Here is a 23255-nt window from a genome sequence, read left to right as displayed (position 1 = left end):
TCATTACACAAAGAAGAAGTATCCTCAAGCTCTTCTATCGCTGTACAAATGTCATTCCCTGTCAAATAACTATAATACTTCTTGGGTATGCAGCTGTCTCCGGATGATTAGTGAGTTCGTCGCCTGGGTATAAATATCTCACTCTGCATGATGAACTATTGTTCTCGGACAGCCAATCCGTTCTGCGCTGTGAGCAGTGGTAGAAACGATAAATAGCCCTCATCTAGTCGTATTCCAAGAACGAGCCTCGAAGGTTCCGAATACATACAACGAATCCTGCCTAGCTCCGTCTGTTCTCGGCTTTTGGCTTCCCTGACGTGTTCACCCTCGAATACGCCTAGAGGATCATCCCTAAACGCGAGTTCAAAGTGTTTTACACGTCAAGAACCCCCCGTTCTCTTTCAAGGAGCTTCTAGTTATGAAGAAGATACTTTTCATAGGTTAGAAACTTGACATGATTGGCCTGGCCAACAAACAGTCTGTACTGATTCACACATGATATATATATTTGTAGTGAGCATTGACTACACATCACCCATGGGAATGGAATCAGACAACGGGAAGAAAACATATTTATCGTCAGCCTCAGACCTTAATTTATAACTAAATGGTTGCGTGTGTAGAAATAGAGAGCAAGCAAATGGCAGCCAACTTCTCCATCCTCGATCAAGCATCGGCACGTTGATCGTACAATTGATTCCTATGAGAGGAGTTTCACAGCAAATAAGCCGTTCTGATCATCATCGTCGGCCCCGATGTTTATTGCCTCCCGAGTATTGGTGACTGAATACCTCCGAGCCCTGCATTCTCGTGGGTAGTAGAACTTGATTCGCGAACCCCAAAGCCACCTAGTATCCAGTTACTAGATAGCCAGACGAAACAACGGTGGTTATGCGAAGTTCGAAGAAAACCTGGCCATTGGCTTGTTGTGTTCCACGTAAAATGTGCAAGACGTCCCTAATATATCTTCTCACCATAGGCGATTGCGCGTCGGAGACTATCTCTGGAACATCCTGGTTAAGTCATTGAGATGACGTGAAGTAGGCACCCAGCAGTTCCACCTTCGTGCTTTGGGAAGAATGACTCGTTTCTCTTGCCCCGAGGGCAAACTCATATCGGTTCCAGACCAATCGATGGCTCTTGAGTTTTCGCCCGAAGCTTGGAAACTCTGCGTGAGAGCTCGCCCCGAACCCACTCCCCCCCCCGGACTGGCTCGGTCTCTTGTGGTCCACACACTCGCAATCACATCACTGCTATTTCTTGCACTTGGCGCAAACCAAACGTCATTGGCAACTTTTGTTTATAATTGAATTCGCATCTTGTCTAATTTTTCAAAACACCCCGTCCTGGCCCAAAACTGCCCCGGGTATATCCATTTAGAACTTGATGCCGGCCTCGGCCATCTGAAGACCGTACTATTGCACAGTCAGCAACCCCACTCTCGAGATGAAAAAGGACCGTGAATATCGACTTACCTTCTTGAGGCGGATGGCGTTGATGGTGATGAAACCAGACTGTTTGCTTCGTTAGCAATCGAGACGTGCCCAAAAGCGTTTCGGGGCCTGCTTACGGTCTCAGAGGGGTCGAAGGTGGTGAGGGAGTCCATGGAGGCGTCCTCCTCGGAGTAGAGCTTCTCCTGGGAAGTGCGGCCGAGGACGTAGGCGTTGCCCTTGTAGAGGCGGAGGCGGACCTCACCGTTGACACGCTCCTGGGAGAAGTCAAGGGAAGCTGTAGCAGGAGTTAGTTCGTTGACGAGAGACCCGGATGAGGAGAAAACTTACGCTGGAGGAAAGCACGCTCGGGAGAGAAGTACATTCCGTTGTACAGAAGCTCAGACCACTGCTTGCTCAGGTTGTCACGGAGTGAGCGGACGCGACCATCCAGGACACTGTAGCGCATTAGTGGCGGACTCATCAACTTGTATGCCAGCTCTTCAGGATCAACTTACAGGCCCTCGATGGAGATGTGAGCAAGGCGGAGGATGGTCATGGCCGGGGAGTCGTCTGGGAGGTGTCAGCAAGCGGTAAATCTGATGAACAAGGCAGGGACTCGTACAGCAACCCCTAGACTTCAAGCCGATGAAGCTGTGATAGGGATACCAAGTTAGCTATCATGAACGTCAAAGGGCGTCACGTGCATATATACCGGTTCTCAACAATATCCTAATATCCGTTAGCTGCATTCTGTACAAAGATCAGACGAAAACTCACAATACGGCCGACACCGTGCTCCTTGCCGAGAGCGTTCAGGAGACCGAACAGCTCGACGGGGTCGGTAGCGGTCTGCTGGGGGGTAACGACCTTGACGGGAAGACCCTTGTCGAAGTGAACGGTGATGTCGAGGGGAGCGTCGGGAGCCTGGAGGGGGGAGACGGTCTTGGTCCACATGTCCTCAGGGGGAGTGACGTTGGGGTCCTCGAGCATGCCGGCCTACATCACTGTTAGTGGGTTCGCGACCGGGTCGACGGAGGTTCTACCTCGTAGGAGCAGTGGGCTGTGACGTGTTAGCGAAGACCTGAAATTCGAAGACGGGGTGCGTACCGAAGTTGTCGTCCATGGAGTAAGGCTTGGCCTTAGTAGAGGTAACGGGGATGCCTGGAAAGTCTTAGTATAGTGCTACTGTTTTGGATTGCGTATCGGTCATACCCCTCTCGGCGGCGTAGTCGAGCAGGTCGTTGCGGCCCTGGAAGCGGTTGTAGAAGGTGGGGTCGCGCCACGGGGCAATGACCTTGATCTCGGGGTTGATCGTGTAGAAGGCAAGCTCGAAGCGGACCTGGTCGTTGCTAAAATGGGTGTCAGACAAAGTCGTTCGTCGAGGGAGGCCTGGGCCTCAATTCGGTGGAAGTTGATTTACATACCCCTTACCGGTCTGCCAATTGAGTTAGTATAAGCGCGTGTAAGTCAAAGACGATGAATTCACTTACGCAGCCGTGAGAAACGAACTGGCAACCCCTGGATGGTCTGTCAGTCTCATCGCCTCCATGGCACACTCTGGGCGACTGACTCCTGAACGGCAGCCCTCATCTGGCCGCGGGCAATGATGGGACGAGCCAAGCTGGTTCCTGAACACCTCTTTAGCGTTTGTCTATCATGAAGAAGATCGCGTCGGTCATACCCAGAAGGTACTGGTCCTCGTAGATGGCGTTGCACTGGACAGCCTTCCAGCAGAGCTCCCTAGACAGCGTTAGCGGTCCGTACCACATTGAGACAGGCTTTTGGGCCACACTTACTCGACGAACTCGCGCTTGAGGTCATCAATGATCATCTTTGGGCGCATGTTAGTATACACCCTCCTTTACAGAAGCCAATTCAGCCTAGGGCCTCGTTGCGCATCGTCATACCTTCTCGGCACCGATCTGGAGAGCTGCGGGGTGTCAGCACAGACGTTCCCAACAAGAGGGCGACGGGACGGAGTACATACCCTTCTTCTCGACGGCAGCCCAGTCCTCCTCCTGGCCGACGTTGGCGAGGTAGCAGCTGTGAGATCGAGGTCAGCTTGAACAGCTCCTGCGGGGCGCGGGGCTTCGCGAGCTCCCAAGATAGTTGGCGGGGGCGGGACGACTCACACGACGGAGTAGTCCTGCTCCAGGAGCCATGCCAGGATGGTGGAGGTGTCGAGCTTGAGCAATCAGTTAGCATTGACTCCCGTGACGTCGATTCCCGAGTTCTCGTCATGATCGGGGGTTGGTAAACAACATACACCTCCAGAGTACCTGCGGGTTCGCTATGTCAGTCCTGCGAATGACTCTTCTTTTTTGCGCGCGGAGCGCGGGGGCGGGGTTATACGCACGCGAGGCAGACCTTGCCCTTAGAACCAGCCATGTTGACAGACGTTTGAGTTGAAAGGTGAATTGGGTTCTTGGAGAGTAACGCGGAGCAACGACGACTGCAATTGAGGCGACCGGAACGAGAAGTGAAGAGGGAGATGTTTGTGTGTGGGTTTGGTAAAACCTTGGGAAAGGGAAAAGAAACGGGATCAAAATTTCGGTCAAGCTTGCTGCGGGCGTGCCGTAGAGTCACAGCACCAATGCGCCGGGATCGGGGATTGCGATAAGATAAGGCGAGAAAAAAAAAAAGGCACCGGCCTAAGGTGAGGTGAGGTGGGCTGTTGGAGGGGTAAGTTTTGCTGCCGCGCACAGCAAAAGCACCCTCAACCCTACGTACGTACCTTCCAACTTACATGGAGTGAACATTCGAGCTCGCCTTACCGCGTTTGCACTTTGCATGAGAGCAACCAATCCCATCCCTTCAATTGCAATTTTTCTCCCACCTCGCCATTCAGCTGTCCCCCAACAATAACATCAACTCGGAGCGGTCAGCAGCTGCCCGTCCATTGCAAGTCTGCAGCGATTCAGGTCAACCAGAAGCGTCATGCCTCCAGCGAGGAATATCCCGGCGACACCCGACCCACCACCGGGACGGCCAGAGCGATAAGCACACCAAAGCCCCCTTTTCATCGCAAGCCCATCCAATGACACAGGAACCTTGGGAAGATGAGGAGGAGGGGGAGGGCCTGAGGGGCAGCACCTCAGCTGGAGCACGCGCCTTCAGAGTGACACACGGGAGTGACAGCACCGTGGGGAAGAAGCGCTGTAGCACTCACAACGCACAACCTCCTCCCCTTCCGGTACCTTGCGTCAGACGTCATACAGCCTCGGAAGGCGGAATGGCTTGGAGAGCGGCATTGTGTACCTTGCAGTCTGGGGTAAACGTCCCTTTTTTTTCTCTATCCCAGAGGAGGAAGGCCATTACTGTGCGTACTGGCGCGGGCGTGTGCCGCGAGAGGAAGACCGCCCAGGACGCAAAATCGGCGACAGGGATCCCTATCTCCGTCCTCCCAAAAACGCGGGGCAGTTTTCTATCGCGGGGTTCTTCGGGGACTAAGGACGTCTCGGCTCCGGCCTCCTTGGGGTTTTCATGACTTCATTCGGCTTCTCTTCCGGGCGACTTGTGTCAGCAACAAGCCGGTTGTCTACGTTCTTCATTCTGTTCTCATTGTGTAACTTTTGCTTTTGATTTCTGCATCTGGCTCAAAACACCATCAGCGTCTTATCATCAACCCCGCCAGACAACGGTATCTACACACGCCCGCGCCCGGATTCTCACTTCACACCCGTTCATCCCACCCTTCACAAAACCATGTCCTCCAAACTATCCGACGCCTTCTCTAACGCACCCCTCTCAACCCACGGGCCCAAGTGGTCCGCCTTCTGGGAAGAAAAGTTCACCCCCTGGGACCGCGGCGGCCCTTCCCTCGCCCTGCAGGACGTCCTCACCACCCGCCCAGACCTCGTCCCTCCCCCGCCGCCAGGCGCCCCAAGCAAGCCGACCGCCTTGGTCCCGGGCTGCGGCAAGGGTCACGACGCCCTGCTCCTCGCGAGCCTCGGCTACGACGTCCTCGGCCTCGACTTCTCCGCCACCGCCATCTCTCAGGCGGTCGAGAACGAGAAGGCCGGGGCTTCCGACGCCAGCTCGGCCCGCCAACCGAACGGCGTCGGCCCCGGCACCGTGACCTGGCTGTCGGGCGATTTCTTCTCGGACGCGTGGCTGGAGGAATGGGGCCGCGAGAAGACGTTTGATCTGGTCTTTGATTACACTGTGAGCTTCCGCCGCCCGCCCACCAACTCACTCAGCCTACACTCTGTCTCCCCAACACCATGAAAACACTCCATCTAATGTGAATGAAAAGTTCCTCTGTGCCCTGCCCCCTTCGGCCCGTCCCATCTGGGCAACCCGCATGACCTCCCTGCTATCACCCCACGGCCGCCTAGTCTGCCTCGAGTTCCCCTCCGGCAAGCCCCTCTCCGCCCCGGGCCCGCCATGGGGCCTCACCCCGGAAATCTACCTCGCCCTCCTCGCCCGCCCAGGCGACGCCCTGGAGTTCTCCTCCTCCACGGAGAAAGGCGACCTGACAGACACCGTGATCGTGCCCCCCTTCGACGCGGCAAAAGGCCTCAGGCGCCTCGAGCTCATCAAACCGCCCCGGACGCACCAGGCAGGCATGAACGAGGACGGCACAGTCCGTGACTGGATCCACGTCTGGAGCCGCTGAGGAAGAAGGGGAGGATGACCGTAGACACAACCACATCTAATCATTAAAAGAGCCATCCCACACACATGTCCATTTTCCCGTTTTATGCCGTCGTCGTCGCCGTAGCTGTAGCTTTCCTCAAAGAGTTGTAATGCTCGCCCAGCCCGTACCCATGCCGATAGTACGCCAACCAAATCTCCTCCCCCGCCGCGCCGCCCTCCCCGATCCTCTCCGTCCGCCCGTCCTGCACAACCCGAATCTCGACCCCGTACACTCCCGCCAGCGCCACCAGCTCCAGCTGCCCGCCCCACTCCGCCGTGTCCCTGATCTTCCTCACGTACCCCTCCAGCCCCTCCTCCAGGAACGGCGCAAAGTCGTCCGGGTGCGCCTCCATCCACTCCGCCGCGCGCCGCCTGACAATCTTGTACGGAAGCGCCGCCGGCTTGCTCTCCCCTTCGCCAGCTAGCGGGATGCCCTTCTGCTGCAGCTGGTCCGCCACCGCGGAGAAGAGACAGTGCCCGTCCGGCGCGATCTCCTTCTCGGACAGCGAGTGCGCCTTGAACTCGTTGAGCATGTACGTCTTCTCGATGCCGCGGTGGTCCGTCATGTTCGCGGCCTCCTCCTCCGCCTTGACGGCCGCGGCCTCGACCTCTGCCGCGCGGCGCGCCAACCGCTCCTTTTGGCGGTTGCGCTTCTTCCCCCCACCACCGCCTCCTCCTGCCGATTGTGTCTCTTCTGTCGTCGCTGTCGTCGTCTCGGGTTTGGAGATCGTCGTCTGCGCAAGCTCCTCCGCAATCTCCTCGTCCTCGGCGGCGTCCTTCTCGTCTTCCGAACCTTCGGGCTCGGGGGCTCCGCCGTCGCCGGACAGCGCGGCAAGCTCCTCGGCCTGCTTCTCCTTCAGCCGGCGCTCCATGTCGGCGCACTCGTCGTTGACGCCCTTGCGCGTCTTCTTGGTCGCGTTCTTCTTCTTGGAGGTGATGCGCCCGACGAGGTCGCGCTGCTCCTTGCGGTGGCGGGTTTGCATCTGCTCGAGGGTCTCGGCGGACTCCATGTTGGCGGTGGGATGTGCCGTCGAATGGCGGGGTACACTGAGAAGACAAATTGCGCAGACGGCCGTGCGTTCGTGGGTGGCAGCCTCTACAGATATCAACGAAGGGGAGTCGAGGATTGGTCGTGGGGAGCTTCTGGCGGCTTGAGAAGATGTGAACGACTGTGGATGACCGATGGAGAGGCTGGTTGTGACGAAGCCGGCAGGTGGGCGGTCGGAGCTTGGGCTGGGCGACGGAGGGGTGAAATTTCTTGGTGGGGTCGGTGCGGGGTCCCACACCATCACCGTCAGAAGTCCCTGTGTAAGACACCAACTCTTGGGTACTGTAATGCCAGTGTTTCTTCAAGTTCAGTGTCACGCGGAACGTAACAATACGAATTTATTTCACAGTATTCAATTGTTTAGCAAGAATCGTCCACAAGGGACCTATATACACTAGCAAAGTTCCTGCGCCGAATCCCTCCTTGGGACGGGATCGGCTACATCTTACACCTTCTCTCCTCCTCCCGCCAGGCATCCTCCATCACGATGCCCATCCATCCATGTTTTGAGCCAGAAACATGGCAAATGTCTTCCCTGACATAGGATATACCAGGCAGCAGCGGCCATCCTGCCGTTGCCCCTTTCCCCAACTCCAAACACAGAAGGCGACCCTCACGTCTCCCTTCTTTTTTTTGTGTATCCCCCCTCTTTCGCCCGCCCTACGTTATACACGAAGAAATAATACATAATGGGTATCGGTAATCGAAATGAATGGCAACCCCGAGCGCTCCAGCTGAAAACCTTTCGCTACGAGACGAGTGTAAAAGAAAATGGCTAGAAAAGAATCCTTCGAGAACTTTAGAACCCCTTGAACGGGTCGTCTCGGAAGAAGTCATCTTCTGTGCCCATGCGGCTGTAGTAGCCGTCGGTGGTGCGGGTGCCGCGCGAGCTGTAGCTGTCGCGGTGACGGCTGCGGCTCTGGCGGCGGCGGAGCTCCTTGCTTCGCCTGCGCGCTCGGTACCTGTACTCCTCGTGCTCGTCGGGGTCGCCGTCGAAGCGGGAGTAGGCTAGCGGGCTGATGAAGGCCTCCATGCGAACCGTGCCGATGGCATCGAAGAAGTTGGCGCCTGGGCGGGACGAGGCCTCTGATGTGCGCTGGGAGCCGGCGGTGCTCATGGGCCAGCTCGGTGCCCCGCCGGTGGAGGGTTGGGACTGGTGAGACTGGTAGATATCTGATGAGCCGGCCGTGCCCACGCTGTTGCCGGCGTTGCTGTTGGTGTAGCTGTGCTGCCCGATGCTGCCAGGTCCGGAGAAGCCGCGGAAAGATAGCGGTGGCGGGACGTGTCCGCCAGTGTTGCTGCGCTTGCGCCCGTGGACACCTGCCGGGTTTCCACGCTCTCCACGCTCAGTGAAGCGAGGGATGAAGGGCGGTTCCGCCGCATCAATTGACCGCTCTGACCGCTCGCGCTGATGAGTATTGGTATTGGTGTTGTTATTATTGTTGATGTTCGGCATAGGGGCGTATTGCTCTTGCTGCCTGTAGTTGCCGCTGTCGCCAACACGAGACGAGGGAATACTGGGGACGCTAGGCACGCTGGGGATACTGGGGACACTAGGTACGCTCGGTGCTGCGTCTCTAATTACCGGGGCCTTGCTCTTTGTCAGTCGGATTGAATCACGGATGCCAGTTCGCCTGTTGGGTTGAGGCATTTCAAAGTCCGGTACCGTAGTCTCCTTCACGGGTTGAGGGGAAGGTGTGATTTCGGGAAGGGCCTGAGTCGAGTGGGCGAGGAAGGACAGCGCAGTCAACCAAACGTAGTGTCGCTCCGAGGTCGTGGCTGTAAACTTCAATGCTCTCTGCGGCGTCAAAATCAGGATGGATCGGTTGAAAACATTGCCCTGGCCGCGGGGCGGGGGGTTGTCGTCCTTGACATCTAGCACAGATTGGATTGTGACTGGGTTCAAATTAGCATGTAAAGAGCATCAAGGGTAGAAGTACTTACGTTTGCGTCCTGGCTTGCCCAGGAGAGCGTTGCCAGAATTGGGCTGCTTGCTGCTCCAGAGGATAGCCCTCTCATAGGGGGCCAACCAGACCCATCTCTTGTGGCGGTCGTTGCTGGAATCGTCCTTGCCGCCATCAGAGACACCGAAAGACTTGCGTCTCCTGACGTACTTGAACATCCACTCGCCGACCATCGTCTGCGCGATGGCATCGACGACGCCGGTAGCCTGGGCCGTGCCATTGGTGCCGTTAGAGGCAGCACCGCTGGATGCGGCGTTGGAAGTGGCGCCGTTGGACACCGCGCTTTGCGAGACACCGCCGACGGAAGCGAGGTCGGTGGTAGCAGTCTGGGCTGTGTTCGTAGACAGGCGAGACCTGTGCGACCTGTAGTTGGAGCTCGTGTCGTATCTAGGGCTGGTGATGTCGTTGTACGGAAGAGGAGGGAGACCTGGGCTTTCCGGGGTCTCCGCGTGCTGGGGGATCGGCGGCGGCGATCGACTGCCGTGCCTTCTGTTTCTCTGCGTCCTAGGCAGAGCGGCGGCGGAACGAGTCTTGCGGATGCTGTTGGCACGGTAGTGGCTGCGGCCAATGCCCCGGCGGTGCCAGGGAGCGTCCATCTTCGTCGGGCTTCGCTGACCATCACTCGGCGCGCTGGCGCTGAAAGGTGGCCTCCTGGAGCTGGCTCGTGTGGGAATAGGGAAAGGAGGCTGAGCCTCAGGAATACTAGGGCTTCTAGGACGGCCCTGATGACTCGAGATGCCGCTCTGGATCAAAGCGGCCTTGCGCATACCGTTGGGTCGGCTTGAAGGACCACCGTTAGATCTGTCGTATCCGCCCCGTGCTGAAGACTTCATGGGCGCCTTCTTTGAGCCCATCTCCTTATTCTCCTGGCTGAATCCATAGCTCTCAGGGCCCATAGAACGCACCGCGCCTCTGGCAATCGCAGACTTCTTCAGAGCTTGCTCTGGCGACGCCGGCGAGGCGGCAAATGTGCTCACTGACGTGCGGTTGGAAGCTCTGGAATCCGTCATCCTCATGCCAGGGGCAGTCAGGACGGTGCGGTACTCAGAATCGCTGACATCCGCGTCGGCAAACTCATCCTGCTCGTCAGAGCTGTGCTCATCAAAACCGGCGAAAAGGCTGCTGATGCGGTGCGGGCGTCGCATGGGTGCCTTGTGTCCAGACAGAGGTCCATCATCATTGTTGCCGGGGTAGGCATCCTTGGTGTCCACGTCATACATGGGCGACATGGGCGAAGTTGGCGGAGACGAGGGCATATCCGTCAGACTGCGCTTGGTCGCCAGTCTTCTGGGGTTCCTCGGGGGAAGGTGGTTTGGTACAGGGGTAAAGTGACGAGGATCATCCGTAGTGATGGCAGTAGCGATGTTGGGAGATGATGGCCTGGAGGAGATTGCGGAAGGTCGCAGGTGCGCGGGGAGGTTGGCCAAACGCTTATCGACGAGGATCTCTTCGGTCTGCACAGCAGTTGACTTCATAGGTGCTGACGCAATGATAGACACCTGGCAGCCAAAATCCTTGGTGTACTGCGGCAATCGAGGCTCCCTAGGCGTAGTAGGACGGCTCGTGGGCGGGATGATGCTGATGCTGGGGATGAGCAGCTCCTGGACAGGCTTCAGCTCCGGCAGGGGCTGCGGCTTCTCTTCAGGCTCGGGCTCGGGGAAGTCGGTCTGGGTGGAAGATGATGCCATAACTGGGGCGGGGATTTCAGGAGGAGGTGGTGTCGTAGACCTGTAAGGCGACTTGGGCGTCTTGGGTGGGCTCAGGGGCTCTTCGACAGTCTGAGATCCGGCCGAGACCATGTGGTTGTAGGGACGAGGCTCGATGGACAAGGGACGGTTGATCTGTACACGCTTGCGTCGTTGATTTGCTTCGATCGCCTCAATTTCCGACTCACGGTGGACGTACTCGACCTCAGCAGGCTTCTCAGGCTTGACAGGCTCATCGAGCTTGGTAAGTTCTTCCATCTTCGCCGGAGGTTCAGGGGTAGACGGCTTGATCGGCTCCAGCTGTGGTGACGGCGGGGGCGAGAACTGAATTCCAGTATCCGTGTAGGTTACCTTCGGGGCTGGCGGCGGAGGCGGCGGCATCAAGTCCTCGTCGTCCTCTTGGATCCCGTCTTCCAGGGCCTCCAAGACAGGCTGGTTCATCCAGAGTCTGCCTCGCGTAACGCTTCCAGGGCGCTGAGGGCTTTCGAGGCTTTGGTTTCGTCGGTGGATCCTTGAGAGTACGCTTTCACGACTCATGTTCCTGGTGTGGCGGTGGAAAGACAAGGCGCTCTCACGTCCACCATCATCGGTTTGCCAATCATCGTCACCATCGAGGTTCAGCTCATCGGCGAGAGAGTTGACGTTGTTGACCTTGCCAGGGCTTTGTTGCATGGAAAATCGAACGCTGTTTGTCATACTCATGGTGCGGACACTGGCGGCGTCATTGTTGTCTTCCATGTCGCTCTCGGCAGCATGACCATTGGCCTGGGCAGCTTGGTATGCGGTGACCTCATCGAGGACCACCTTCAAGCGGCTCTCCGCAACATGGATTCTGCGCTCATACTTGCGCTTCTCTTCTTCCCAGGAATCCTTGTCTTGGGACCAGAGGTCGTGAATCTTTTGCTCGGCTTCCTCCTGACTTCGAATCTTCTTCTGAGCGGCCTCGAGCCTCTTCTTCGTTTCTGTGATGGAGTCGACGGCCTCATCCCTTTCACGAGCAAGTTCGCCCAATGCGGACGAGGTTCCACCTTCGAGCAGAGCAAGTTGGCGCTTCAAGGACCTGCTTTCCTTGGTGGTGGTGGCTACCGATTCCTGAAGTGATTCCTGTTCCTCGCGAGAAGCATGCAACGACACCTCTAGATTCTCAATGAGCTTCGTCTTCTCTTCCTGGTCGCGTCGCAAGTTGAGGATCTCGGCTACCAGATTAGCGTGCAAGGTTGGTGTAAAACGGCGGGGATCGAGAACGCTGATGTTGTCTTCATTGGTGATGTTTCTCGAGGACCGCTTCGAGCTCTTTTCATTGGGTACCGGGGGTGGTGAGGGGCTCTTCTTGCCGTTCGGAGGGGTAACTGAGCGTCGTGACTTTCTCGAACTTCGTGATGGTGTTCTGTGTGGTGTGTCTCGTGGCGTGGGCAGGGCGGTGGCGGCAACCGGGCCGCCGTGCTCGTCATCAGTCTCCCAGACAGCCATGTTGAGGAGACCGACTGGGTGAGAGACAGTGAGGTTGCTCACGGCGAGATGCAATGAGGGCGGTGGTCCTCAATTGAACCCCTCCGGGAAAAAGGTAAGCATTCAAGTTCTGGACCTGTTCGGCTTACAGCGAGTCAAAGGTGCTTGGATCTCCAGTCGTTTCGGGGAAAATCAAATGTAGGGGATCAAAGCACACAGGTGAGCCCCAGGGATCCTTGCCGACGGTGGAAATGACAGGCGCTGGAGGAACAGTCCGACCGCGCAATCACGGGTGCATTGACGCTATCCAACCCCCACTGAACTGACGAGTTAGTTTAGTGTTCAGTGCTACGGGAGAGGCACATCGTAGGGGGGAGACGCCGAGAGCTGCGGCAAGGAAGATGCATGAACTGCAGTTGGTGAAACTCACCAGAGAAAGACGTTGTTGGCGGAGGTGCTACTGTTGCGTCACGGGCGCAGCAGCGGTTTGCTTTTTGAAAAGGTGATAGGTGACGGCTCAAGCCGAATTAGACAGAAGAAATAAGGAGAGGTTCGCTCAAGTGTGCCGTTTCTGGAAGATAAAAGAGTCGACTTAGCATGAAATCCTTGGAACCCATGTGGTATAAGTTGGTATAACGGAACCGGGGAGGGATGTTCGGGAGCTGTTTGGGGGAAGGGATGCCCACCTTAAGAACGGAGAGATATAGGGACAGAAATCAAGTGTGAAACTGGGTTGGCTTTCGAAGCCCGAAATCAACGTCGCAGACAAAGGAGAAATCGAAGGACCGGCAGTCGTAAGAACGGATGACAACGTCTCGCAAAGTCGTAATGAGTCGGCGGCCGTTTTGTTATCGATCTCTAATAAGTCGACATGTCGTTTGAAATTGAGTTTGGAGGTTGATGGTAAGAAATGCGACTGCGGGAAGGAAGGGCGGCAGTGAACGAGGAAAGGGACCTCGGTTCGGTTCGAGTTGGGCGCGAGAGGCGATGTACAAATTACTTTTATAAATAAATGGTGGGTTTTAGTTGAGAAGAAACGTTGGTCTGGAGAAATGCGCGAGAAGGCGGAGAGGCTTGAATTGGTGGTGGTTTTGGTGTGTTTGGTCTGGTCTGGCGGGGGGGGAGATTGTGGTCAGCCTCTTCCTCCCGGACCTCCTTCCCTCTTTCTTCTTCTGAAGCTTCTCCCGCGGCGGCGATCGGCCGCAAGAGCCCAAGCTCTTCTGAGACAAAACAGAATGACTTACAGAGAGCGGTAGATTGGAGGGTCGATAGTGTATCGGAAATTTTAGAAACAAGTTGCTGTTGGAAAAGCAACGGCGCGCCGTCGGGCTGAAAGACGGGCAATGGCGAAAAAAGGGAAAAGGGACTCGACGGAGTACAACAACAAGTGCCAACAGTGAAGTGGCAACTTGGAACGGGCTCGGGGGCGCGAGAATCGGTGGTGCAGCAGCAGCAGGTAGGACGTGTATCCCAACAATGAGGAGGGACAAGACAGACAGCTACATCCGAGGCCAATTGGAGGATCAATGGCAGCGCACGGAGGGCAGGACTCGGCTCGACTCGAAGGAGAGTGAGAGAAGGAAGAAGAGTTCCTTGAGGGTGTCGAGAGGTACGAGTCGAGGCGCAAAGGAGAGAGTGAAGACCCGGGTGCGCGGCGCCAGGCTATTCAGTCATTTCAAGCATGGGACAGGCTGAGATGGGATGGGAACAATGGGACGGGCCAGGGTGAGGAGCATGGGATGGACAGCACTAAGGTAGGTAGGGTAAGGCCGGGGTGAACGACTCTCAAAGTGGGAATGGGGACATGATCCATGGAGGCAGAGTGATCACACAGGTTATGTACGATTTAGTTGGGCGCAACTCCACATGCAACGACACGGACACGGGCCAGCGCAGGCAGGTGAGCGTGATGGAGACGATGTGCACTGAGAAGGGAAGTGAAGTGCAAGCTGAGCCTATGCCTGTGCCTGAAGCGCAGGAGGAGCTGCTTTGTGCTAGGTAGGCTTTTCAGCATTGGCAACAGCCAGGCCGCAGATGCAATGTGATGGGATCATGAGCCCTGGTCTACGAGATTAGCTAGATTAGGTCGGGCACAGAGAGAGGTACGTAGTCGAGCCAGGTTGTCAAATGGGAGGAGACAAGAGACACAACCGGATGGCAAGGGGATAAATTAGGTCCAGGCACAGGCGACCATTTAGATCAAATCATCCAACAAGAGGAGGCGGCGGCCAACGGCAACGGTCCAGCCCCAAGAGGACTCCTGTTTCTCCATTGCTTACCTTACGTGTGTAGGTCGTCCAACAAAAGGCCAAGACCAGCAATTGCTAACATCCAAGGACACGACCTGCATCCGAGTTGGACCGACACGCGTGCACAAGGCTGTCAGACCAAGAGCAAATGAAAGGGCGGGGGCAAGTGCGAGGCGGTAGTCGTGGCCCAGGCCGGCTGTTGTTTTCTGTTGATGGCGCCGTTACATCTGTCGTCCAAAACCGCGAGGTCTTGCAGCCGGCTTTTGATTATGTTTAATAAGGCGATATGAGCTTGTTCGGCCCCAGCGGCCCCCTCTCCATCTCTGAGGCTGGTGTGCTCCATCGTACAGCCCGGAGCACGGCATCGTTTCTACTTTACGCAACGAAGTATGCTTTCAAAACTTCATCCCACGCAAGCCACTGACCGCGAAAGCCAAGGGGCGACGAGATTGCGAGCAGAAAAACTTGGTGCTGCGGCATTGGAATCTAAGGCACGCTAAGTTAGCAGCGGCAGCAGCAGTTCGCCCGCCGGATGGCGTACGAACACTTGCCGCTGCAGAGTTCTGCTAGCTCTTCTTACACTGGCCAAAGACGGAAACCAGCTGGAGTCATGTCAGGCCGATCATTGGGAGAAAAAGAAAACCGGCCGCAGGAAGGGTCTTTTCAGCAGCAACAACAAAGACGCCGATTGGGAGGTTTTCAGAAGGAGCAAGGAAGGACGCACTTGCAGTTGCATATTCAACGGGCAGGCGCGAGTCCGTCTTCCCACAACACGTGGGCAGTCCGCTCTTTCCGTCTTTGTGCAATTCGGGTGAGGGACGACTCGTTGTCGAGACTCGACAGGAGACTCAAGACAGCTCAGCTCCTCCTTCCTTCTACATTCTGCTTTCTCATCAAAACGACGGGCAACAGCGAGTCCGGATGTACCTCCGTCCTCCGTCCATCGTGCCTACCTCACCTCCTAAAATCAGGCATCTTTTCGTCAGCCCTCTCCACTTTTCCTCGTAGGGAAGGGAACTGCAGTGTAACTGTGAAGAGGGTGATGTGAATCGTGTGAATCGCCGAACGGCATCGCAGGTACAGGTATCCACGTACGGATCAACAGCCGCAGATTTTAGCAAGAAACAAATACCCACGGTGAAACGGGAGGGGCCATATTCGGCACCCCCCAGTCGCTTCTTCGGCACCTAGTTAAACCCCTTTTAGTAAGTCATTGCGTTGGTGCTATACTACATATAGCGGAGTGAATCTCTAGCCCTGTCGGCCACTAAAAGATTTATTATACATAGTGATATATAGTTTCATAAGATATAGAGCGAAAATTTATATATTAATACGTTAATCTAACACTAAGGCTACCTATACTACCTATACTACTTATACTACTTATATTTATACTACTACCTTAGCTAACTTAAAAACTACTTAAATTACTACTAATTTAAAGGTAGTAAAGCCTTAAAGTATACTTATAGAGGTAGTAAGAAGGTCTATAAATACTATTAAAGCTAACTTTAGCTAAAAAAAGTTAGTATTAAAGCTAGTAGTAATAATAAAAGTAGTAATAGCTAGCTTAAAGCAAAATTCTATAAAGTTTAAGCTAATTACTAGCTTATCTAATAAAACTATTAGCTAATTAATACTTATATCCTCTCTTCCTATTTTTTAACTTACTTTTTAATAGCTAACTTCTTCTTCTTTTTTAGTAGCTATATTAGTAGTAGTAATAATATAATAAATATATTAGCTTAAGCTACTTTAAATATAGAGGGATCTCTTTTAGTAGATATATTATAGTTAGTATAAGGGAAAAGTGTTAGTATAGTTAATTAATACTATAACATATTATTTATAAGGGTGTTATTATTATTAATTAATATAATATTTTATTAGTAGTTCTTTTTTTAGAGGATAATATTAAGGTTAAGCTCTTTTATTACTACTCTAAGTATTATAATCTTTAGCTGTAAAATATTAATTAGAGGTATATTTAGTAAAATAGAAGAAAAAAATATATATTAAGGTTTAGTTAAGCTATTAGTAGTAATTTATAGCTTCTTATATAAAGTAGCATTTATTATCTATTAACTTAAGGTAGTTAAGAATATTATAGCAGTAAGGTAAGCCTTATTAATATAAGAAGGAGCTTATATAAGAACTTAGCTTTTTTAATTATAATTTATTAACCTAGATATTATAAACTATTTTATATTATTAATATACTATATTAAGCGCTTTAAATAAAATAGTTTAGATTAATTAGTATAGTATAAATATCTTATTATAAATATTCTTAAATAGGAACTTCTCTTTACTAATATAATTATATAGTACTTACTTCTTAGTTTTAATTATCTTAGCGATTATAGAGTAGAGGCTATAGAGATTAGTGAAGTAGTTATATAAATATAACTTTAACTTAGTGTAAGTAGACTTTATATATGATATTACTTTGAGGTTATAGTTATAATACTTTCTAATAGTAAAGTTAGTAAATTAGAGGTAAAACAGAAGGTAGGTAGTAATAAAGTAGTTAATAATTTGAGGCTAGGTTATCTTAAAGGCTTTTTTAAGGTTTTTTTAGTGCTTTTGAAATAATACTTTAGTTAGCATATAGATATATAACTTCTATACTTATAAAACCTTATTTAGTAATTACTTAATCTTATTAGAATTAGTAGTTAATAAAATAACTAAGTTTAGCGCTATAGTTATAAAGTTAATATTATTAGCGTTATTATTATTAAGTAGTAGGAAGTTAGTAGTTAGTATTAAATTTTATACCTTATAGCTAGCCTCTAAGTTAATAAGATCTTCTATAATATTAGCCTTAAAATCCTAGTTAGTAAGATTAACTAAAGTTTCTTTAGCCCTACTTATAGTTAAATTAAGTGAATTAAAAGTGTTCTTAGTGTGAGGTACGCTAAGATTATTAGTATTTTTAGACTTAGTAGAAGGCTAGTTTTCAGCTTAGTTATTATTATCCCTCTTTAATATTTTATCTTACTTATTTTTTATATTTAACACTATATTTTTTAGTATATATTAAATATAGATCTACTGCTATATATTTATAAATATAACTCTAATAGCTTTTTTAAGTGCTTTATTAAAATTAGTTATTATTACTTTTAGAACTATAATTTTTTCAGCTATAATTATATCTCTAAGCTACTTAAGAACCTATTTATATATAGTAGCACTTTCGCTTAAGATGAAGTAGAAGGTAGTATTAAAAGTTAAGTATATTATAATAAAACTATTAATCTTAAAAAGCAGTATATTAAAGCGATTTACTTATTATTAGTTAGTTTTACTTATCTTTTTTTTAATTTTATAACTAACCTTATATATAGTATCTATTAATAGTAATTCTAGATTCTGCTACTATTACTTAAAGTATTAAAAGTATATCTAAAAAACTATATTAATCTTACTTAAGCTAGCGTTATAGTAGAAGCTTAGATATCTAATATTTACGCCTTATTCTAATTTATATATAAACATCTAGGTAGTTAAAAGAGGGCTATATTTTTTATAATATAGTTAACACTAAATATTATATATATTAATTATGCAGATATAATTAATACTTACCTCTTTATTTATCTATATAGTAATATTACACACTATTAATTTACCTAACTTTAAGAGGTTCTTAATATATACCTATATTACTTCCTTACTACTTACTACTTTATATACTATTACTTAAAACGCTTAACTATACAGCTTTAATTTATTAGTAATAAGTAGGTAGTTATATTAATTATTAACTATAAAGGTAGCTTATCCCTCTAAAGTCTATAATAATTATATAGACTACTAATAACCTATTTTATTAGTTATTAAATCTCTAGAAGTTACTATAAACTTCTTAAAGCAGCCTCTATACTTATAGTTTAGATCCTATTAGTATTTAACGCTATATACTATTAATTATAACTTATTTCTAATTATGCTATACCTAAGGGGCTTTTAGTACTAGTAGACCTTTTTAATAAGCTTATTAAGGGTAGGATTAGTTAATTTTATACTAAAAATATAGTAATAATAAAAAAATAGATAAATTTAGTAAGGATATTAATACTTTAGTATTAGAGGGATATATAGTAAGTTAGGTTATTAATAAATAATATATTTATGCATTCTAAGTAGCCTACTTCGATCTATGCAGCTATTACATAAAATATCTAGTATAAGGATGGTTTAGGTGGCTATAAGGTAGTGGGCACCCTCTGTGGCTGTGACGCCCACAAACTACTAAAAGGGGTTTAACTAGGTGCCGAAGAAGCAACTGGGGGGTGCTGAATATGGCCCCTCTGAAACGGGCGCCGATGGGATCAACCCAGATAGATTATCGCTCATCCGCCACGATCTCGGCGCCTCAGGTTCTCCCTTCTGGCAGGCAAGTGATTTTTTTCTCACTCTGTAAAGTGTAGGCACTCAAATTGCGCCCACGATGAACCCTGCTTCTCTAGCACCAACAGGAAGGATTCAAGACATCCGGGAAGACTTGGAGGGACGGGCTGGGGATGTCCTCAGTTGGGACGCCGTGGACCCGCCGCTGCCCTTTGGGGAGCGAGAAGTGGGGGGAGCCATTTGCACCGGAAAGACGCTAAGAAGCTGTTCTTTCCAGGGGTCCCGGTCGAGCAAGTCCCCAGGGGGGAAGGGGACCTTCAGAAATTCGCCCACTAACCCGCGTTGGTCCTCCAAGCTGGCCGGCCGTCAACCATCCTCAAGCATCACCGTCGAATAGGATCTTCTCCAACCGACAGCCCGCAATTTCCTGGCTGCGCTGATCGCAGTCCTCGTCACCCGCCGTCACTCGCCGTTATCGTATCGTCTTGTTTACTCGTGCCAACTCCTATGGCTATCTACGGTACGGTGCGGTACGGATACTCCAGTTTCCCCTCGCTGCGGCGTGCCTCGTGTTGACCTGGTCAATTGCACTCGTCACGGACCACGTCCACCGCAAGCACCCTGCGCGCAATCTCGAGAACAAGACGAGTACGGATCTTACCTGACAAAGTATGGGTAGCTTCGGTGGTCAGCCAGCTCTCTCTTACTTACACAAGCTTTGCGCCCGTCCGGACTTACCCTCATTGCACAAAACGGGTACCCAAGACACAAACCTGACCTCAGTGAGCTCTGCGCACATGTCTCGTCCTTGGACGCTTTACACGGGCTTACTGTTTGGCCGTTGCCAGCGCACACAGAGAGGCCTCGCATCCATGTGCCTGCCGCAACGTCTCGTCCTCGGTCCTCGACCTCCTGATGCCTTTCTTTTCCTCGAGAATTGTTCCGTCTGCCGCTTGCCAATCAACGCCCGGACTTCCATCCCAGAGCACAAAGTCAGGGGGTCGCAACTAAATCGCCTGACAGCAGCACAGTCCGCTGTCAACCCGGCCGACAATCTCTTACCAAAACCTGTACAGCCCGCCAGCACCAGATGTGCCGACAGTTGTCAATCCTTCGAGAGACTGTGCGCGCCCATCGCAGAAGGGATTCCCTGGCACTGAGCCTGTCCGAATCATTCGGTTCCTCGACTCTCGAACTGCCGGCTGCCGTAAACCGTGCCTTGCTGAGGGGGTCTGAGCTTTGCATTTGCATTTTCAGTCTTCCGGCTGGCGTAGAGATTCATGCAGCCCTTGGAACAATCCAGCCCCGGTTTCTCAGAATGCGGCCCTGACGTTCATCCTCTTGAGACACTGAACCACTGAGACTTGACTCAAACCTTCCGAGGTTCGTTGTCGACAGCCATGCACAGCCCACGTCGTTTGCCATGTTGCGCGCACATGAAGTACCTGTCGATCAGGCACAAATGGCCTGCGACAAGTCAACCACGGAACACATACAAGTGGCCCGTAGGCGAATGTCAATCGCCAAGCGCCAACCGTCAAGTGGTATCCGCAAAGCTTTCGCGGAACAAGCATTAGACGCAGGTCAGAGGCACAGTCACAGCGGAATCACAGTCGGGGCTGTTGGACGTTGGATTTCGCGCCTCGCGTCCGCTGCGCTGCAGCTGCATCTGCACCTGCTGTGCCGCGGAACCCACTAGTTTACGGCGCAAGGCTTGAAGGCCTCGCGACCCCAGCAGACCACCCTGCTCGTTCTCTCATCATGGCCAGCCAATTCCATTGTTACACCGTGGGACCCCCGTGAGTAGAGGCGATGTCAAATACGGTTATTGGTCCCATTCGTGGTGGCTCCCCTGGCCTGTTGTTAGCTCTCCGATATCACCACGGGAAGCGGATCGTTACCCATTGTCTGTTCGCGCAACTGAAGAACCCAAGTCCAGACAGCAACTTTGTCTGGTTCCTCCCGGCACGAATATTGCGTCTTCTTCCAGTCCCTAGGTTCGACGCCGCCACGGTCATCGGAGACCTTTCGTTTCAATGGTCCCATCGGCTCGACATCGCTTAACCAATATATTCCTTTCCAACGAGCCAGAGATGCAACTGTCTTGACTCTGCGTAGAGCCCACGGAATTCCAGGCGTGCGGAATACGGCTCGATATCCGACCAAAATTCTGGGTCGCTGGCCGTCTTCTCCAGCTCCAACGACCCCCCTTTTCCTAACAAGGAGACCAAGACCGCGCAAGCAAGATTGCATCCCCAGTCCCATTGACCCTGCAAGTTGTTCGACCAGCTTGCAAAGTTGCAAGCTTCCGGCGCCGCCGCGTCGGTTCGCGCCCCCTCCTGGCAATCTCGAGTTCGATCCTCTGAACCTGTTTGCACTAATCAGAGAGGCCGTCACTGGTTGTTGGTGCCTTTATCAGCACTGGGCAAACCTTCGCCCAGGCCTTCCCCTCACGAACCATGACGGCCCCCAGTCTCTTATGACAGCCTCGATAACTCGCTAGTATCGGAGCTCTACCGATCCCGCACCGGCCTTGAGGCTGTCTCCGCTCACGCCGTTTGTCAGAATTGTCCGCTGATCTTGTCACTCTCATATCATAACCAGATGAATGGGGCTTGGAATAAGAAATTCCCCTGCGCCAGAGACTCTGCGCTAGCACGAACCGTCCGAGTTTGCGCTGTTGGCGTTGGCCCGGGTGTTTTGGAATGTTTTCCGGCGCCCAACTCAATTCAGGGTTCTCAGGTCCAACAACCTGGCGCAGGGAACATGCTTCTTGCTGACGGCCTGGGCAGGAGAAGGCAACCATCGCGGAGAGTGGAGTCAGCTTCCTCACCTCAAGGCTCCGAATAGAGCAAACGCACCTCCAACCAAGAGGCTGCTCCGGCCGGATGCCTTCCGCGGGCTGGTTTATGCAATTCCTCATGTTCCCTCACGATTGTGAACCAACCTGCATGATCCGCGACATCATCCCGGCAGATGAAGACAACTGCTCCTAGATAGGGCCCCGTGCCAGACGGGCGAGCTCTCATCACCATTGCTAGTGATGGACTGCGCCGAAGGCAAGATATACACCAAGGCGCCACCGTGCCTGAAGTGAAATTGCCTAGACCATGGTCGTTTACTCAATTGGAACCATGGTCCAATGGCACTAATTGCAGATGCTACCGTTCGGCCCGCGTTTCTTAGCACTTTCCCTCTTCGTCTCTTCGTCACGACGAGACGCCACCCGCCTTCCTCGCGTCATATCAGAGATGGGCCGAGCCAGTTCCGATGTTGTCGAAGCACCTCTAGGTCTGATGGAGGAGACGACGCCATCGAACTTTCTTTAAGGCGTCGGCCAGCTACACCGACGGCGGCGGGCCCTCATCTCGTTGCTTAAGCGGAGACTGCAGCTTCATCACGTTCGCTTGTGACGACCAGGCCCTTGTGCATATGCAAGACAGTTTGAGGAGCACAGCGGCGCGTCCACGGGAAATTTTATCTTCCGCAAACAAATGTCATGCATTTGTGCTCCAGCAAAGGACATGCTCGATATGTGAGGTCCCGCTTGGCCAGATCAACCCCTTCAAAGCTATGTTTGGCAGGAGACTTGAATGACCGCGTTGCAGGATCTTGGTAAGCTGAATGTTATCACAATGAGACTGTGGCATTTGGCCAAATATCCAGGAATAGCATCAAGCCACCAGCATACGCCGGAAAATCGTGGCTTTGACTAACTCAACGAGATTGAGAACGTCGCATCGCCGGATTTTTACCGTAAAAGCCCCATTACTCATCAGAATAGTACCACGTCGCGAAGAGCGTCATACGAGCCGAACCAGAGCTTCGCACAAAAAGATGGGGTCAGTCATTTCCCATTGCTTCCCAAAGCAGCCTCATCTCTTCGCCAACCGAGAGGGCTCCATTCATTTCGCACACTGCCACTACGTAAAGGAGGAAATTTCAGTCGCAGACTCGGAATCATGATTGCTTCAGACGAAACATCTCACGTGGGGAATACCTTCGGTTGAACGATGTGCGGATGTTGTTTTTAGTTTTCGACCCGTCGAGTTTGTGGAACAGCTTTTGGGGATCGAAGAGCTTGGGCAGCGGCATGTCTCGTGCATATGCGGGAGAGCTGCCGTTCATCTCAGATGCCAAGATCTGATGATTGGTATGAACGGTTGCGCGAACACCATCAGTGCGCAATGGGTGAATTGGGCCCTTTGGCGCCCCGGTCCTTGAGTCTTCCCCGCCTCCCATGGCTTTAACAAACGGGGCCGACGGCGAGCTCAGCGGGCTGCACTGCGATGCGACGCTGCTGGACGACGGACTGTGCTAGACTTCCTTGGGGCAGAAGGCCCGAGATGACGGGCTGGCCGCTTTTCCGCTCTCAAAGCTTCCCGCGAGACTTTGGGCTTATTCCA

At 52.0% G+C, this 23255-nt stretch overlaps 4 protein-coding genes across 4 annotated transcripts; 1 reads left to right on the top strand and 3 right to left on the bottom strand.

The window, feature by feature from the left end:
* Positions 1-1376: 1376 nt before the first annotated feature.
* Positions 1377-3821, bottom strand: ARG1-1 (Argininosuccinate synthase; the record flags this gene model as incomplete). The annotated part of the gene is made up of 21 exons (XM_036644856.1): positions 1377-1415; positions 1476-1514; positions 1571-1728; positions 1782-1888; positions 1949-2003; positions 2056-2084; positions 2146-2162; positions 2211-2429; positions 2477-2493; positions 2541-2594; positions 2646-2782; positions 2858-2868; positions 2924-2951; positions 3004-3061; positions 3115-3173; positions 3230-3264; positions 3341-3363; positions 3421-3476; positions 3566-3618; positions 3700-3712; positions 3790-3821. The coding sequence occupies 21 exons, from the start codon at positions 3819-3821 to the stop codon at positions 1377-1379; spliced, it is 1239 nt and encodes a 412-aa protein (XP_036490071.1).
* A 1317-nt stretch (positions 3822-5138) lies between these two features.
* HOL3-0 (putative thiol methyltransferase 2) lies at positions 5139-6051 on the top strand (the record flags this gene model as incomplete). Its single annotated transcript, XM_036644855.1, has 2 exons — positions 5139-5597; positions 5689-6051. 2 exons carry the CDS (start codon positions 5139-5141, stop codon positions 6049-6051), a joined length of 822 nt encoding a protein of 273 aa, XP_036490070.1.
* Positions 6052-6133: 82 nt separating this feature from the next.
* On the bottom strand, positions 6134-7081 carry OTU2 (OTU domain-containing protein 2; the record flags this gene model as incomplete). The annotated part of the gene is made up of 1 exon (XM_036644854.1): positions 6134-7081. One exon carries the CDS (start codon positions 7079-7081, stop codon positions 6134-6136), a length of 948 nt encoding a protein of 315 aa, XP_036490073.1.
* An 837-nt stretch (positions 7082-7918) lies between these two features.
* On the bottom strand, positions 7919-12259 carry NUM1 (Nuclear migration protein NUM1; the record flags this gene model as incomplete). The annotated part of the gene is made up of 2 exons (XM_036644853.1): positions 7919-9015; positions 9064-12259. 2 exons carry the CDS (start codon positions 12257-12259, stop codon positions 7919-7921), a joined length of 4293 nt encoding a protein of 1430 aa, XP_036490072.1.
* Between the last annotated feature and the right edge of the window lie 10996 nt (positions 12260-23255).

This window comes from Colletotrichum siamense (assembly GCF_013390195.1).
Source record: "Colletotrichum siamense strain Cg363 chromosome Unknown KSG_Cg363_contig09, whole genome shotgun sequence".
In the NCBI taxonomy this organism is placed as follows: domain Eukaryota; kingdom Fungi; phylum Ascomycota; class Sordariomycetes; order Glomerellales; family Glomerellaceae; genus Colletotrichum; species Colletotrichum siamense.
The sequence above is the reverse complement of the archived record's forward strand: the minus strand, read 5'-3'. Positions and strand labels throughout refer to the sequence as shown.